The sequence below is a fragment of the Paralichthys olivaceus genome, chromosome 15 (genome assembly GCF_024713975.1).
Source record: "Paralichthys olivaceus isolate ysfri-2021 chromosome 15, ASM2471397v2, whole genome shotgun sequence".
Lineage (NCBI taxonomy): Eukaryota > Metazoa > Chordata > Actinopteri > Pleuronectiformes > Paralichthyidae > Paralichthys > Paralichthys olivaceus.
This window is the reverse complement of record NC_091107.1, coordinates 15,680,717-15,696,157: the sequence shown is the minus strand read 5'-3', so window position 1 is coordinate 15,696,157 and position 15,441 is coordinate 15,680,717. Positions and strand designations below refer to the sequence as shown.

Here is a 15,441-nt window from a genome sequence, read left to right as displayed (position 1 = left end):
TTTCACCATCAAATCTGTGCTGTTAACACAGCAGGACCAAATTTACAGTTTCTGGGACGGCAGCAGATTATGTAGGATCGAAACTTGGCTTTGCTTTTCTTTCATTGCTATTGTTGCAGTAGATGGACTCAAAATACTATGTCAGACTGCATTGTATAGTCCGGGGGAAGTCATATTGCTAGTTTCAGCTGAATGGAAGTGGACTCAGTGGTACGCCGACTCACTCCCAGTGAGGTTTCCAATTGCTTTGTTTGGTTTTTTACTTCTGCACTTTCTGATTCATATGTGCGGCCATGCAAGGCTGCAATTTGGTGGGGGTGAATGTCTACCAGAGGGCAAGATACAGTTTCCCCTGCAATCAGCAGAGAGGAGACAGATAGACAGATGGATGGTGAAGAACACAAGGCTGCATGAAAAGTGACTCACATACAATTGTATAATCAGGGTATATTAAAGGAAGGAACATCACACCCTCATTGCCGCAAGGAGCCATGTGTGTACTGTTGCTTAATGGTTGTGGGAACCTGCACACTCCTCCCACCCTCATACATAACACATGCACTGTCCTGATTTGAGGACACACTATTCATTTCAGTCGTGATGTTGCAGTGATAGACAGTTATTTCTTCATTTTTGGCAGTGTGCTTTCTTCTGGTCTTTAGTCTGGAAATCACCCAGAGAACGTGAAGATGAATTGATAATTTTTAATTTGACCACTTGTAGTAGAGGTGGTCTTTGAGTGGTGGGATGGGAGCAGGGCTGAGCAGCACTGACTGTGCCTTTGATAAAACACATAAAGAAAATAACCTCTATTTCTATAAATATCAAACTGCACCACATTAAAAATATCACAGTCGAACTTGTTATGTGCGTCACTGTTGACCCGTAATATAGATGAGATCTGTATATAATGCCTGTGGGCCTTATGGTGCTCAACACAGACTACAAGGTAACACATTGGTGTTCCACTGTCGGAGGTGATGATGGTTCTTGCGGTCCCAAACTACGCAAACTGGTCCACTGGACAACCCTGGAAGAGAAGAAGCAAAGCAGCTAAATGAATCAAATGATATATTATGGATATGCATGATAATATTCCTAATTGATTTCATTGTGGCATATCAAACTGTATCCTTAAAAAGTGTAACCACAGTGTAACCAAAACTGGAACAGCTAAAGAGAATGCAGCCATTATCAATGGATCTCTTACTCCCATGCAATTGTTGACTTATGGCTTTGTAGATAGTGTACAATGAACTATTATGATTTACTATTATGATGATGATGATTATTATTATCATTTGTAGTAGTAGTAGTATCTATCCATCCATCCTTTATCTATACCACTAGTCCATTTTACACATTATGGGGGGGGGGGGGGGGGGGTTATTGTTATTAGTAGTTGTTGTAGTAGTTGTTGTAGTAATAGTAGCTGCAGTCCTATCAGTAGTAGTATGATAAATAATATTAGTAGTAGTAGTAGTATCCATCATTTATCTATACTGTTTATCCTTTTTACATTTTTTAACTTTTTGGGGGGGTTGGGGCCAATGATTATTATAGGTAGTAGTAATTGTTTTTGTAGTAATAGTGGTAGTAGACCTATTAGTAGCAGTATGAGAATTAGTATTAGTAGTAGTATCCATCCTTCATCTATACCGCTTATCCCTTTTATGGGTTTTTTGAGGGGGCGGAGCTGGGGCTTATTATTGTTATCAATATGATATCATTATTATTTGCAGTAGTAGTAGTAGTAGTAGTATTAGTAGTAGTAGTAGTAGTAACCTAGTATATTCATTGTACAAAGCAGGTTCCTGTACGTCCATGCGTATGTGTGTACTGAGCACGCGCATGAGTGGGGCCGACTTCATTTCCCAGAGTGCACCGCGGCGCATGATGTTCCCAACAGCTGACAGACGGTGAAGCCTCTGCCTGAGCTGTCGGTGGACTCTCCGCTCGTCGGTGGCCTGAACGGACAGAAAACACAGACCCAGCGTCAGCGGACTGGACCGCCTCGCGCCCCGGGGGCCGCCACCGAGCATCTGCGTTTGTATTTCACAGAAAAAGAAAGAACAGTCGCATTTCTATCCCCACACGTTGGGCTTCCATCCTCTGCCACAGATCGGGAGCTGGGGACATTTGGTGTCAGGGAACTTCCACAATAGGTCGCCGCCGCCGCGTCGCTCTGACGGCTGCATATGTTGCACCGGAGCCCCGCGGTTTGACTCCAGCTCCTTCCAGCCGCGGCCCCGATGCTGAGGAATGGATAGCGTGTCTGTGAAAGGTGGGAGGATGGTCCGGAGCGACGACCACCCTCAGCCCGAGAGGGACGGCGGCCGTGGTGGTGGCGGCGGCGGCGGTGGCGCAGCGATGGCCGCGCTTCACCAATGCGAACTCATCCAGAACATGATTGATATCTCCATCTCCAGTTTACAGGGGCTGCGCACCAAATGCGCCGCGTCCAACGACCTCACGCAGCAGGAGATACGCACTTTAGAGGTAATGAGCTTTTATTCCCCCCCCCCTTGCAGACATGTCACACAGATGCGTCCACGGTCGAGTCAAACTGCGGAGTCATGAGCCCCTCGAACACAGGCTGGATATTGGCTGAGCGTGTTTTCTAGCTGCCGGGGTGAGGGTGTCTCTGGAGCTCCGCTGCCGCTGCTTTATTTCTCCACGATAATCCCCACAGATATCAGTGATCCACTTAGGATCTCTGCGTGACCTCCTTCTCCTGGAGGTGCACACATTTGTCCGGGTAGTAGCTGGATCCAGCCTGGCCCTAATGGCACACGTTCAATAATCTCACACTGCTGTTATTCATGTGAACCCCCAACTGCAGGCCCCCGACGCAAACACAACACAAAGCCAAATGCACGACGTGTTCCATGTGTGTGTCCTGCTCCGTGTGCGCGCAGCTCTCCTCCTGCATCTGGATCTTGGATGCAGATTCAGCTCGGTCGTGATGGGATGACTTGACATTGCTTTTGCGCAATAAGAGCCGCACGTCGCTTTGTTGGGCCTCAGCACATCACAGCACAGCCTTCCAGGCGGTACAATAGAGGAGTCATGCCGTGGTTAACATGCTGCGATCAGCAGAGGATGCACACTGTGTTTTCTGCTCCCATCCCCTCAGCCATCTCATTTAAACACGTTCCTATAAAATTCAGATGCAGATTAGAAATGGTACATCTTATGTTAATGATATTGGCCTATTCATGGCTTTTTTTTTGGTATCCTAATTCTCATTATTCCTATTGTGTGATTCCTATGTTTGTCAGGGTTGAAACCAGGGGTGGGGCCAGGGGGGCACTGGCTCAACCTGCAATCTGATGGTCCCCTGACGTCCCTGGGTCACTTAAACGTTTTAAACACCAATATTAGTGGGTATATGCAGGGTTTTGAAACACGGGTAAACATGCTTCCCTAATTCTAGTTGAAATTTTTTTCCCTTTCATGTTCGTGGTCACAAACGACAACTGAGACACTCTCTCACCTACTATCTGCCAATTTAGCCCATTCGCCCGATTAAAACCTGTGTCTACACACAAGTGAGGAACCTGTGTCTACTGAGGAGTCATTTGTCGCGGGAGTGAATGCCAATTGTATTCATTCCCATTGCAACCAGATGAAAGTAGGTGTTAGTGGGGTTTTTGATTAGCAGAAAAGGGGCTTTACTAACGATACCAAAAATATATATATATGAAAATTTGTTAAGAGTCTTTGAAGTACACAATGTGCTTTCATTTTCGAAGTATATTCAATGATGTGTGGCTCGGCTCAAAGCTATAGAGCTAACAGTAAACAAGGAAAGACTTCAATGTGCACCTAACCAGATAAGGAATTGTGCATGGATGGACATATTATTGACCCCCTTTAAATTATGACCCCTTTATGGCCCCTGATATAGAAAAATCCTAGCTGCACCACTGCTGATACGATCCTTTTTCATTAGGGTCAGTTTAGCTGAGACCTGCGTGGGATTAATGTCTGAATGAATCCTTTCATAGAAAGTGTACTGCTACATGTTGTTAGTAACAATACAATGAGGGGACAATGGACCCTGCTTCAGATGAGGAGGGTAAGTGTGTGTGTGTGTGTGTGTGTGTGTGTGTGTGTGTGTGTGTGTGTGTGTGTTGGTTAGGTGTGGGGGGGTTGATACAGTACATGTTGGTGAGATATGGATTTGTGAAAAGCCTACAAATGTGAGCTGGTAGCAGGTAGATGATTGCATCTTTGCAAAAGCTGCAGAGACACCGACACTGTGGAGACAATGGTAAATGGGTTTTCTGGCTCATGGTTTATTTAAGCGTTATACCTTGGATAAAAGGAATATTCACTCCTGATTGGCTAGAGGCTATCAATTATCCATGTCTGTTTTATTTCTGTATAACCGAACACCCCATGAACAATCGTGCCGTCGCCCCTAAAAACTAATGTTCCAGAAAGCTCCGAGCATTTAGTTTCAGACGTTCTGCGACGCAGTGACTTTGCTGAACTGTGGTTTTTCGAGGGAACCTTCAAAATGGACGAGAATCATGTCTTGTTGAGAAAATAGCCACGTAAAGCAACACTTGCGGTGTACAGTATGTGTAATCTTTGCATTTGCAGACAATGTTGCAAGACAATATGTCGAATCATGCATGCAAATTTGTGATGGTTGTATCAGAGGCTGCAGAAAGAGACAGGCATGACAAAACAGTCCTGTGCTTTTTATACGCAACTCTTTTTTCCAGTCGGATTGTTCAAATGTCTACCGAATAAGTTGTTATAGCTCCTCGCTGCCTGGCAGGCAAACAGGTGCAAGTTGGCAAGCTTCTGTGTGGGAACACATTTTCACAGGCTCAAGTAAAGCCTGGTATTATATGAAACATTTTCGGAGTTTTACTTAAATAGAAAGCAGACCAGATCAGTTTGTATGTTTGTAGTCACCCCCAAACCTCCAATTCTTTTCTACAATAAGTGACAACGAACGTGGCACATCTTCATTTTCTAAAGCAGAGCGGAACTACAGCTCATCCAACGTCGGCTTTAACTGGTTAAAGCACGTCTGGTGTGCTTGAGTAGTTTGTGCAAATAAATGTGAAGTGAAGTACATGGCGTGTTCTTCTCCACATGCTTTAACTCCTCTTTTATTTGTCGTCATGCATGCCTTCGTCACTGCGCGGAACAGGATATGATCTGGCAGAGTACTTCCTGGGGTGCGCTGTCTCGTAGATGCCTTTTGCACCAGCATTGTTTCTACGTGACAATGGACAGGCCTCGCTGGTCACACGTTTCTGGAGGTCTCTTTCCTGTGGTTACGAGACCTTTGTCAGGGAGGATCCCTGAAAGTCAATATAGTGCACATACTGGGTCCAGGTTTTGGTGGTTTGTGGTTAAGCAAGAGTTCAGTATATCCTTCCCTGTTGTACACCGAGCACCAGAACAACTGTAACTGTTGTTCTTATCCTCCAGCTTCTATCGTGGAGACCCCTTTATATAGAGATGACATCGCCTATCACTACTCTCTGGATTTTAGTTGCTGCAGTGGAAACAAGTACAGCGCACACTGTAGTTTTCAGCACAGCTAAATATGAGCCTTGGTGTTATCGTGTCCGTTTGTTTCATTGTTTGTTTTTTGCTAGATTAAGTAAAAACTACCAAATTGATTTCCACAAAATGAGGTGGAAGGATGTGGTACTGGTCAGAGAAGAACCCATTCAATTATGGTGAGCATCCATCAAGCTTATTTCACCTTCTTCAACCAGAACGGGTGTTTTTCAACATTTTCCTTGATTTTTTTTTTTTTTTAGAGAATGATGCATGGATCTTGATGCAAAACATCAGACCTGTTTAACGGACTGATATCTATGAGTTTTTGTAATTTGATGTGGTTCCATCAAGAAATCCAGCTCTAGTGATTTTTAATGTGGTATCATAAGAGGACTGTTGAGTCCTTGGTGGAGGCTTGTGCTCTAGTGAGTGGCATTCTAGTTATTTTATTTAATCTTATTTTCACTGATTATAACTTCACGTTTGCCTCAGTGGTCAAACTGTTCCTCATAAATTTCAGCTGAAGTCAAAACTTTGCCTTCAGCTGTTGTTTTCACGCCAGCATTTGCAGAACTTTCACTCTTTATTTGTGGTTTGCAGGCCTTCATCTGTGTCAGTTGCTTTTTTTTTTTCTTGTGATATGATGATAACATCTTCTTGTGGCGTCTCTGCTCAGTTTGAAGCAAGTGTGAATAGATCCAGCTGCTTGGCATATATAGTTTTATTTTAGCTGCAGGTGTCTCCTTTAATTTGTTTTATTCATTTTGACTCCTGGCACATTATTATGGCGTGTTATTTATATTATTATCATCATTTTCGACTTCTGTACAGGGTAAGTGGAGATTATATGAGCACTTCCTCTTGCTTTTTTTATTCATTCGGAAATAATGATCAGCTCTTGCTTTGAAAATGATTTCCTGCCATTGAAACACAACTATTTCAACAGAAATGTAAAGAAGATACAGTGTAAGTGACAATACTGTTGCTGTTTATCAACATATTTATTTGTCTCCATTACAAACTGAAAGTTTAAAAATGTTCACCTTAGTGGTTGCAGCTATTTAGCACCTTGAACTTTGAGTGCCCTGTGAAGACACAAGAGAAAAGAGAATTTGTCATATCGAATATATTTTAATAATGGCAAGCACCTGTTTACGTATCAATGCACTTAACTTATATTATTTTCAACCCATACACTTTGTGCAGCTCTTCCAGTTTCTATTGTTTAAATCAGCACAAATGAGTCTGAACTGACTAGACAGGGACTATAGATCAGCAGGTTACTGATCAGGTTCGTCCTTAGATCCATCAGTGACATGTCTTTCCAGTGGAGCTGGCCTGGCGCAGGGTGCTGTCCCAAATAGCAGTCTTACTTCCTGTGTCTTTACTGGCACGCTCCTCCTACAGATTTCACACGTTGTGTTTTAAGAAAGTGTGACGGGGGCGTTGATCATAGATTTTGTCTGGCTTTGAAGATCTTGGCACCGTTATGATTCCAAAGTTCAGCCAAATATGTCAGATGCTTCATTTCAGACGTGCACGAGACATCTCTTTAAACTATCTGTGTTTTTGTCTGAACCCAGAGCTTGTGGACGTGTGAAACTCCCATATCATTATCCAGGTGATCCCACATAGAGGATTCTGACCTGATAGACGTCATTACCGCTAACACTCTAAGGCTACATCCATGAAGCTACTATAACAATATGATATAATATATTTAACATAACATTACATATATCCCACATTTAGCAAAGTGTTTGCTCTTTGCAGGAACTATTGGGTTTCTCTAATTCTTAAGGTCTTGTCCATAATATATTATAATTTGCTGCTTTTAATCGAATTTAATTGAAAATGTCACTAATATCCGTGTAACTTTTTATGTTTTCTACTGCCGTGTATGTTGTGAAGCACTTAGTAACCTTGTTTAGATAAGTAATATACAAATAAAGTTATATTAGTATTATCATTATTATCATAGCTGTTTCAAACTAATAGTCTCTGTCCTCATGAGTGCTTTGGCTCAATTTCAGTCCCCGTCCATATAAACAAGCCTGAAAACATATATACCACATCTAACGCACACTGGGCAGGTGTAAACAGGAAGTTATAGTGTACACGGATTACTCGAGTAAAAGCTCGTCTCCTACACATTTAAGCAGCTGTAGCATTTTAAATGCAGTATTAACAATTAATCAAAGACAACAGGGTCAGCAAGGCTTGTAATTGATTATCTATGTTGCATTCTACACTGACGAATCAGCAAAGGTTGCATCCGTCGGGACTGAAAAGACCCAATCAGCAGATGGTTACAGGCGTCTCTATTTCTGCCCGTCCAGACTAAAACAAACCCTCAGAGTTTTCAAACTAAAACGGGGTCAGCAGCGTTTCCAATGTCTCTGTTTTAGCGGCTCTAAAACTCTGAAGTAGCATGAATATCAGACACATCTGTAGCAGAGATTATGATGTAGTAGTATGGTTGTAGCTTTTTCCTCTTAAATTCATGTGGTGAATAGGCAAATCGCTGAGGCGAGAGCAGCCGCCACACTCGCAGTGCAAACAGGTATCGCTCCCGTATTGCAGTGGAGGGCCCTGAAGAGAGGCTTGAACTCACTTTCTACTTCCATTGAGAGAGCTTTATTATTCCACTTGAACTGTGTGTTTTTTCAGCCTTGCCAGTGAGAGGATAATGATACTGGCCTCTCCAATGGAGTGCTAACTGGTACTTCACTTTTCACACGTTAATCCCACTCAACCTGGTCTCTGCTGCCTCTCTCGCTGCCTAAGTGTTAATTTTTTACTGTAGCTCTTTGTGTTTTCTACCTCCATTGCACTGGTAGCTTGTCTACAGTATTTTACAAGCAGATACAGATCAGGTTTACATGATCTAGACACTTCCTGCCCAATAAACGGTAGATCTGGTGCGCTGTGTTTTACACATCCTTAAAAAAGTCAGTGCTTTTAATTGTATTCACATGAAAGCATCTCCTCTTTCTGAAGCATTGCCCTCTGTGGTGATCAGCGAACAGCAAAGCATCACTATTGTTTTGTCTCCTCACGGTGCTGCGAGAGAGTTTGCTGTGTGTGCTCGTGGTGCGAGCTGTTGTGGCTGCGGCTATATTTAGAAATCTTTCTTCCTACGCGTTTTCAGGGTTGGTTGTTAAATAAGAAAATCAAATGACGCGCAAGGAGCCTGTGCAAGAGGGGAGAGCAGGGAGGAAAGGGGAGGGGAGAATCTCTGGCCAATCCGCCGGGCCGCTGCTCATGACATGACAACCGCTCTGCTCTGTGTGTGTCTGTGTGTTGGGGTCCTAGGAGAAGACAATGGAGATTGTCGCTCACATTAGAGTATAGAGGAAGCTCAGCTCTAGTGACTGTAGAAATGCTGACCCTGTTTCCTTTTGTCCCTCTTCTTTCTTACAGTGCCGGTGGTGTAGTCAGTAAGAATGGACTGCACGATGTGGAAATCAGGATGGTTGAACGTGTAGGCCGGCCTTGATCTATTCTTAAACTTGCATGTTGCATTACATCCTGTAAGATTGAGTTCTGCTGTGCTTCTTTTGAGGAAGTTAGCATGGCATGAAAAAGAAGAAACAATACTTTTAATCTTAAATTCATATTCTAAATCTGTTTATTGCAGTCACATTAAAATTATACTTATAAATCTGTTTTGAGATATAAAAATGGCCCCATTGACCTCCGTGTTCTGTTAGAAAAGTTCAGCTTAAACAAGGCTACGTTTTTGTGTGCGTGTTTGTTCGTCTCTGTGTGTGTCTGTGTGTGTGTTGTCAAGGAACTAACCTTGCTCAACCCTGACACAGAGCGTTGAAAGCAACTCTATCAGCTCCTCGCCTCCCACCCCTCCACCCAGCCCAGTGTAGGGGTCAACTCACACTGGTGATAACAATGATGGAGGAGGAGCAGCAGGTCATTGTCTGGGACCGTCAACAATGTATATCCACCCAAAAATCGTCCACATGACCTGACCTCTGCATAACAAGGCCCGCCTGATTCCATTGTGTTTTTCTTCTTGTCTTTTGACATTGTCGTAATTTTTTATGTGCAGATTAAATTGTGCACCAGCCATAAAACTCGCACATTGAATTGCACAAACCTTTTATCAAATTTCCCCTTGGAAAAAATTTGCATTAAATTTGCATCAGGCCTCAGCTCCAGTGCTGCAGTTGCTCCTGTCTCACTCACTGGTGAGTGACTGACAATAAAGGCAACATGTTAAGAGGATCCTGCAGAATACAACTTAAAAAATGATAAAATCAAGATATCTTCTTTTGTGTCACCAGAGGTGATCTTTTCAGAAGATATCTGGCATCACAGCTCCCTCCTTATCTGTCAGACATTTTCTTTTTACATAAATACAGTGATACCACTCCCCATTTATGTTAGACACTTTCTTTACTCATGAATGTTGTAAATATTGTTATTTTATTGATGTGCTCTGTGACACATGCTATTTCACTTCTGTCTGTTGTGTTAAAAGAGGTTTGAGGTAGTTTTTCCTCACTCATGTCGAGAGTTAAGGGCAGAAGATGTCGCACGTTTTTAAGCACTATGAGGGAAATTGTGATTTGGGAATATGGGCTTTACAAAAATACATTTCATCAATAATTTATTGAAAAATTTCAATGATTTACTTGGTTTTGCCTTGATGAATAATGTTGAATCCAACTTGAGTGATTAAGCTGCATTCTTATTCAGCGAGTCTGCTCTGATGAAACAAGAAACAATGTGCATTTTTAGTTCAAGAAAAACGAGCTGACCTTCCTGAACAAATATCGTTTTCCGGGACAGAGTGTCGCTGCTCACTTCTGCTCAGATATGTCAGGTGCACCAAAGTGGATGTGTCAGCAAAAGCCTTGAGGAAACAATTGGAGCAGTGGGATCTGCTCCCTGAGTCTGCTGCGTCAGGCAGCAGGCCGCTGCTGGGACTCCTCTCCCATCTCTCGCTCTCTGCTAGCTGGCACACCGGCTGTCACTCATCCCCTGGCGGCATTAGGCCGTTGCCATGGCGTTGTTTAGTTCTGCCGACAGGTGGGATCAGACGCCGTTCTCCCCTCCTCCTCCTCCTCCTCCTCCTCCTCCTCCTCCTCCTCCTCCTCCCACCCCCAGGCCACACGTCAAACGCTGCAGCAAAAGATGCAAGGAGGGGGGTGGGCCTGTCGTTATCTCTCGGTCTGCCTGACCCGTGCTCGCAGCAGAAATACGCACATTACTGATATGAGGGAGGGATTTGGGGACACGTGTGCTTGTGTAATCCTGTCCACCTCACTTTCATTTAGGATGACGATAGGTGAAAGAGAATGTGTGTGTGGAAGTCAAAGTGTCAGTCATGTGTCTGAAGCCACCACAGTCATTGTCCTGCAGAGAGATGCACGCTGACATTTGTATGTCGAGATGTATTGTGTCTGAGCGCCGTGCTTCACACGTATGGGAAAATCCCACTGAAATGTTGCTGACGACTCAGAAGAGGAGTTGCTAGGTAACCTGACGTCACAGCACTGCACTAGTGGGGAGGAAAAGCAGGAGGTTCGCTCAGACACACTGAGTGCAGGGTTTCTACTGTGGGATTTTTAAACAGGTGACGAGAGCACGCTGAAGCTGTGTAACTGAATTTTGAAGTGTAAATGTAAATGAATATTTCCCATGTACTTGGACATGTGTCTTCAGCCCAAATGTGTAGAAATGAGAATGTCAGAGGGGGAGGGGGCTGCCTGTCCCTCCCTTCCAGCCATAGAAGGAGCTGCTCTCACAGGCCTGCCTCAAAGGTCAAATGCGTGCAGCTAAACAGAGGTTCAAACTCTACAGATACCAGTGCACCAGATAAACAAAACACTTGTTTTAAAACCAAATGTTTTGGTTATGTTTTAATTCACTAAAGCTTGATGAGGCATCAATGTGCAAGGATAGGGAGTTTACATTTATGCACAATATATGTGAATGTTTTTTTTTTTTTCTTTTGCATTTAGTTTTTATCTCCTGGACCAAACATATAACAGTCATTCAATATTTGTTGTGCCCCAAAATAGTGCAGCATACCACTTCGCAAATACAGTATAGATGATTTACACAGTAGCCACCTGCCATTGACATAAAATGAAATAAAATAAAACAGTGAACACGGTTGTACAGCCAATAATTTAGATATGAAGATTTTTCTCTGTGAATATTATTTCATATTAAGATTCTATGCCTAGAACCCGTTGTGGCTGGGGAGGCCTCTTGGATGGGAGGTGGGGCGACTTCGAGAGGTCCTCACTTCCTGTTTTTTATTCTATTTTATTTTTCTCATAGTGCTCCCTTAAGCCCTTGGTTTAAATGTGTGCTGTGCTTGAGTGTATGTTTGTGTGTATGTGCAGGGGCAGGGTTATTTTCATATGAAGCACAGTACATTGTATTTGTTTGTAAAGTGCTAAAGTGTGATTGATTGATTGAGGCTCAGCTTAACTTGAGGCCAGAAGATTTCCCACATCTCAGTTGCATTTCTAACTCTATTAATTCTATCCAAGATACATGATGAAATCTTAATCATCTCATTAATCTATTCTTTTACCGTCTAGGTTTTTACCAACTTTTAAAATACTGAATTTGCTATGTGCTTTGCTGGGTATCTGTCCAAGAAAATTGTGCTTATATACGGCTTTTATAGTTCTTGCCTGTTAGTTTAGAAATCAGTTTTATTCATTTACACTCAGTATTGCACTGTTTATTATTGGAGAATGCTCTCTGTGCAGCTGGTAATTGATGAGTAACTGCAGAACAGAGCAGCAGCCGTCAATAGACCCAGAGAGCATTCACCTCCTTACAATCCCCTCTCTCTCTTTCTGCATTCAGTGGAGAGGCTTCTGTTATTGCTGCTACGAATCAGCCTTTTTCTTTTTACATCCCCAAGGCCACACTTTCTGAGATGAGCACTGCTGCATGACTCTCTATTTGCCGTTTGGAGAGTCGACGAGAAAGAGCAGAAAAAGACGCGTGCCTCTTCGTTGTCGCTCAGGCACTCGAGAGGTGCACGTTGGGTCAACAGCTATAGCTGGTGTCGCACGGCTCATCTGAAGGTGCTGCCTGCTGTAATGGACTCTCTCAGATAGGCCGTGAGATAAGGAGACACACTATAGGGCTGTGCTGAGCTGCACAAGGTGAGCCTGTGCAAACCAACACCATGGTGTTCATTGTAATACTTACTCACAAGAAAACTGTGTTTGTCACTGGCTTAGAAAGAGTCTGAGTTGTCTCACACCTTCTGGCATTTCATACCCAAAAAATTCTGATACCGATATATCAGCAGATATATATATACATTGGTAAATTAGTAATGATTCCTAAGATGTCATCAATCCCTTATGACAAAGGAATCTAATTGAGGCTTGATATTTTACAGCAATAAACTTATTTATAGATAACTTTAAATAAAAAGAAACTAAATGAAACAAAATATAAAGAGCTTTAATTCAGAAATTTAACTTTATCTTAATGTAAAATATAAAAATAAATGTGCATCTTTTCTGCATCATCCATCTATCCATTAATTATTTATATTGGTGGGAGCTGGAGCCAATCCCAGCTGAGGTTGGGTGAGAGGCGGGTTACACCCCAGACAGGTTGCTAATGTATCACAGGGCTGACGGGCAGAGACAAGCAACCATTCAGACGGCAAACATCAACTTTGATGTGATATCTCATATGATGCGAAAGGCTCATATCGTCATTACAACAGAGTTCACGCTCTAGTCATTTGTGGAGACTAAAGAGTTGTCCACCCTTGTTCTGGTTACGTGTACATGCCCACAGTTCCATTCATGCTAGAACGAGGGTCAGCATCAGTCTGGTTTTTCCATGCGAGCCTACCTGATCCCACAATCTAGTCCAATCCAGTATTACATATCATTTGGCTGACACTTTTAGCCAAAGCGACTTCCAGTAAATGCATCCACCTACAAGGGAACAAACCCAGAACAAAAAGAATCATGTAAGTATATTAGCGCCAAAAAAGCCAAACTACAAAGTGCTACATGTAAGTGCAACTTGAAATTAGTTTTATAATTATTAGACCATCGTCCTCTTAACCAAGGTCTAGTCAGAAGAGACATTCTGCTTCCTTGATGTCAAATGGGGAGTTCATTCCACCATTTGGGAACCAGGAGAGCAAACAGTCATGATTTTGTTGAGTGGATAGATGTCCCTCGCAGTGAGGGGGCAGCAAGCCGATTGGCCGATGCAGAACGGAGTGGACAGGCTGAGGTGTAAGGTAATTACAAGTGTCTTGAAGCAGATACAGGCAGCCACTGGTAACCAGTGAAGTGGGATGTATTCTCCTGATGTTTTTGCAATATGTATCTACACAGTCGGGTTGTTGCAGCATTGTTGTCAGTAAGGGAGCGTTGACTGTTGAGTGTCACGCCCAGGTTCCTTGCGGTCTGAGTGGGGGCTACCACAGAGTTGTCTATGGTGATAATAAAGTCATGGGACATGTTGTGATGTTGCACTTGGTGGATGTGCAATCGACGCTGTCACAAATTTTGGACAGATGTAAGAATGACATTTACGTCACATGGACCTTAGCGGACTCAAGCGCACTGGTACATGTACACTATGAATTAGCCTGTAAATTGCTTATATATCAAAACTAAAAGAATCAAATGTGATTATATATGCACGTACTAGTGTAAAGTCTTTTGTGATGAGTCAGGCTTCCAAGCGCAGTAGGATTTAGTTTGTTTCCACCAATATTAAATGGCATGTCCCGTGCCATGTGACACTACAGCAAAAGGTCTCAGCAGGGCATCAGAAAGCTACTACACTCGGCCAGAGACGCTTTAGTCGTTCTTCTTCTCTCTTCTTCCTTCCTCCGTTCACTCCCCTGCTTCATTAGCAGAACCACCAGAGTGTGGAGATGCAGGGGATGCTCTCTGGAGGAGACGAAGGAAGCTTTGTCCTGTGTCTAGGCACATGTCCACAATTTCAAGCTGTAACGTGTTTTACGCCACCCAGTCTGGTTGAGTCTGCACCATACTTTCCCTAGAGTGATGGTGCAGCCCAGAACTGGAAAGTTTCACTTCTCTCGACGTTGTTGACGTCACTGAGCTGCATCCTCGTTCACCGTGCCAGCACCACAGATGCTCTCATTAGATGACCAGCTTGTTTTTCTTCTGCACAATAATTGCTGTTTATACCTAATTAACAGTCATGTGCACAGGGGACACTGGGAAATGGGGTTAAACAAACACTGGAGTCATTACTGCAGGTGTACTGAGTTCAGGATGTATTTGCATGAGGTTAGTTTTTATTGTGTTGAATTAGATAATGTTCGACTGCATGTCACTTTTGTTGAAGCAATCATCGCCACAGCTTTATATTAAAAAAATCCTATAAATACATGATAAAATACATATACTGCATAATTTGTCATCCCTCTTAGGTCGTTTGACACTGAGGACATCCTCCTCAGTGAAGGCCTTAGCTGCAGGCTGCAGGTCTCTGCTCTATCCTGCCCCTCCCCTCCCCTCCTAACTGTGTTCTCTGTTGCTCCCTGCAGGTGAAGCTGATGAAATACATCTGTAAACAGCTGCAGTGCAAGCAGAAAGTGCCGGAGACGGAGAGGCCCGAGGCCCTGGACAGCTACCCACACTTACGAGATTGGCTACGCACCATCAACCTGCGGCCGGAGCTCACCGTGGTACGGGCCTTGTTGTGTTGTGTGCATGTCGGTGTCTCTCGCTGCCTCCCCACCTACGGCCTGGGTGACTAATGTGTGTGTGACATTTATCTGTATTCAGTATGTGTGCACAGTCTGCGCTCACATGTGCATGAGGAATATTTGACCAGCCATCAAAATGCCTTTCTGAAAGAGAAGCTCAGTCATTTTTTATAACATTATCAGGATAATTCAGG

At 43.3% G+C, this 15,441-nt stretch overlaps 1 protein-coding gene across 2 annotated transcripts in view; it reads left to right on the top strand.

The window, feature by feature from the left end:
• Window positions 1-1,875: 1,875 nt before the first annotated feature.
• The window catches only part of ksr1a (kinase suppressor of ras 1a), a 32,435-nt gene continuing 18,869 nt past the window's right edge, over window positions 1,876-15,441 (top strand). For both annotated transcript variants that reach the window (XM_020086065.2, XM_020086064.2), the window contains exons 1-2: window positions 1,876-2,499; window positions 15,086-15,226. In XM_020086065.2, the coding sequence (XP_019941624.2) occupies window positions 2,263-2,499; window positions 15,086-15,226 (378 nt within the window). In that variant the 5' untranslated portion in view covers window positions 1,876-2,262. The remainder of the gene's footprint in view (window positions 2,500-15,085; window positions 15,227-15,441) is intronic.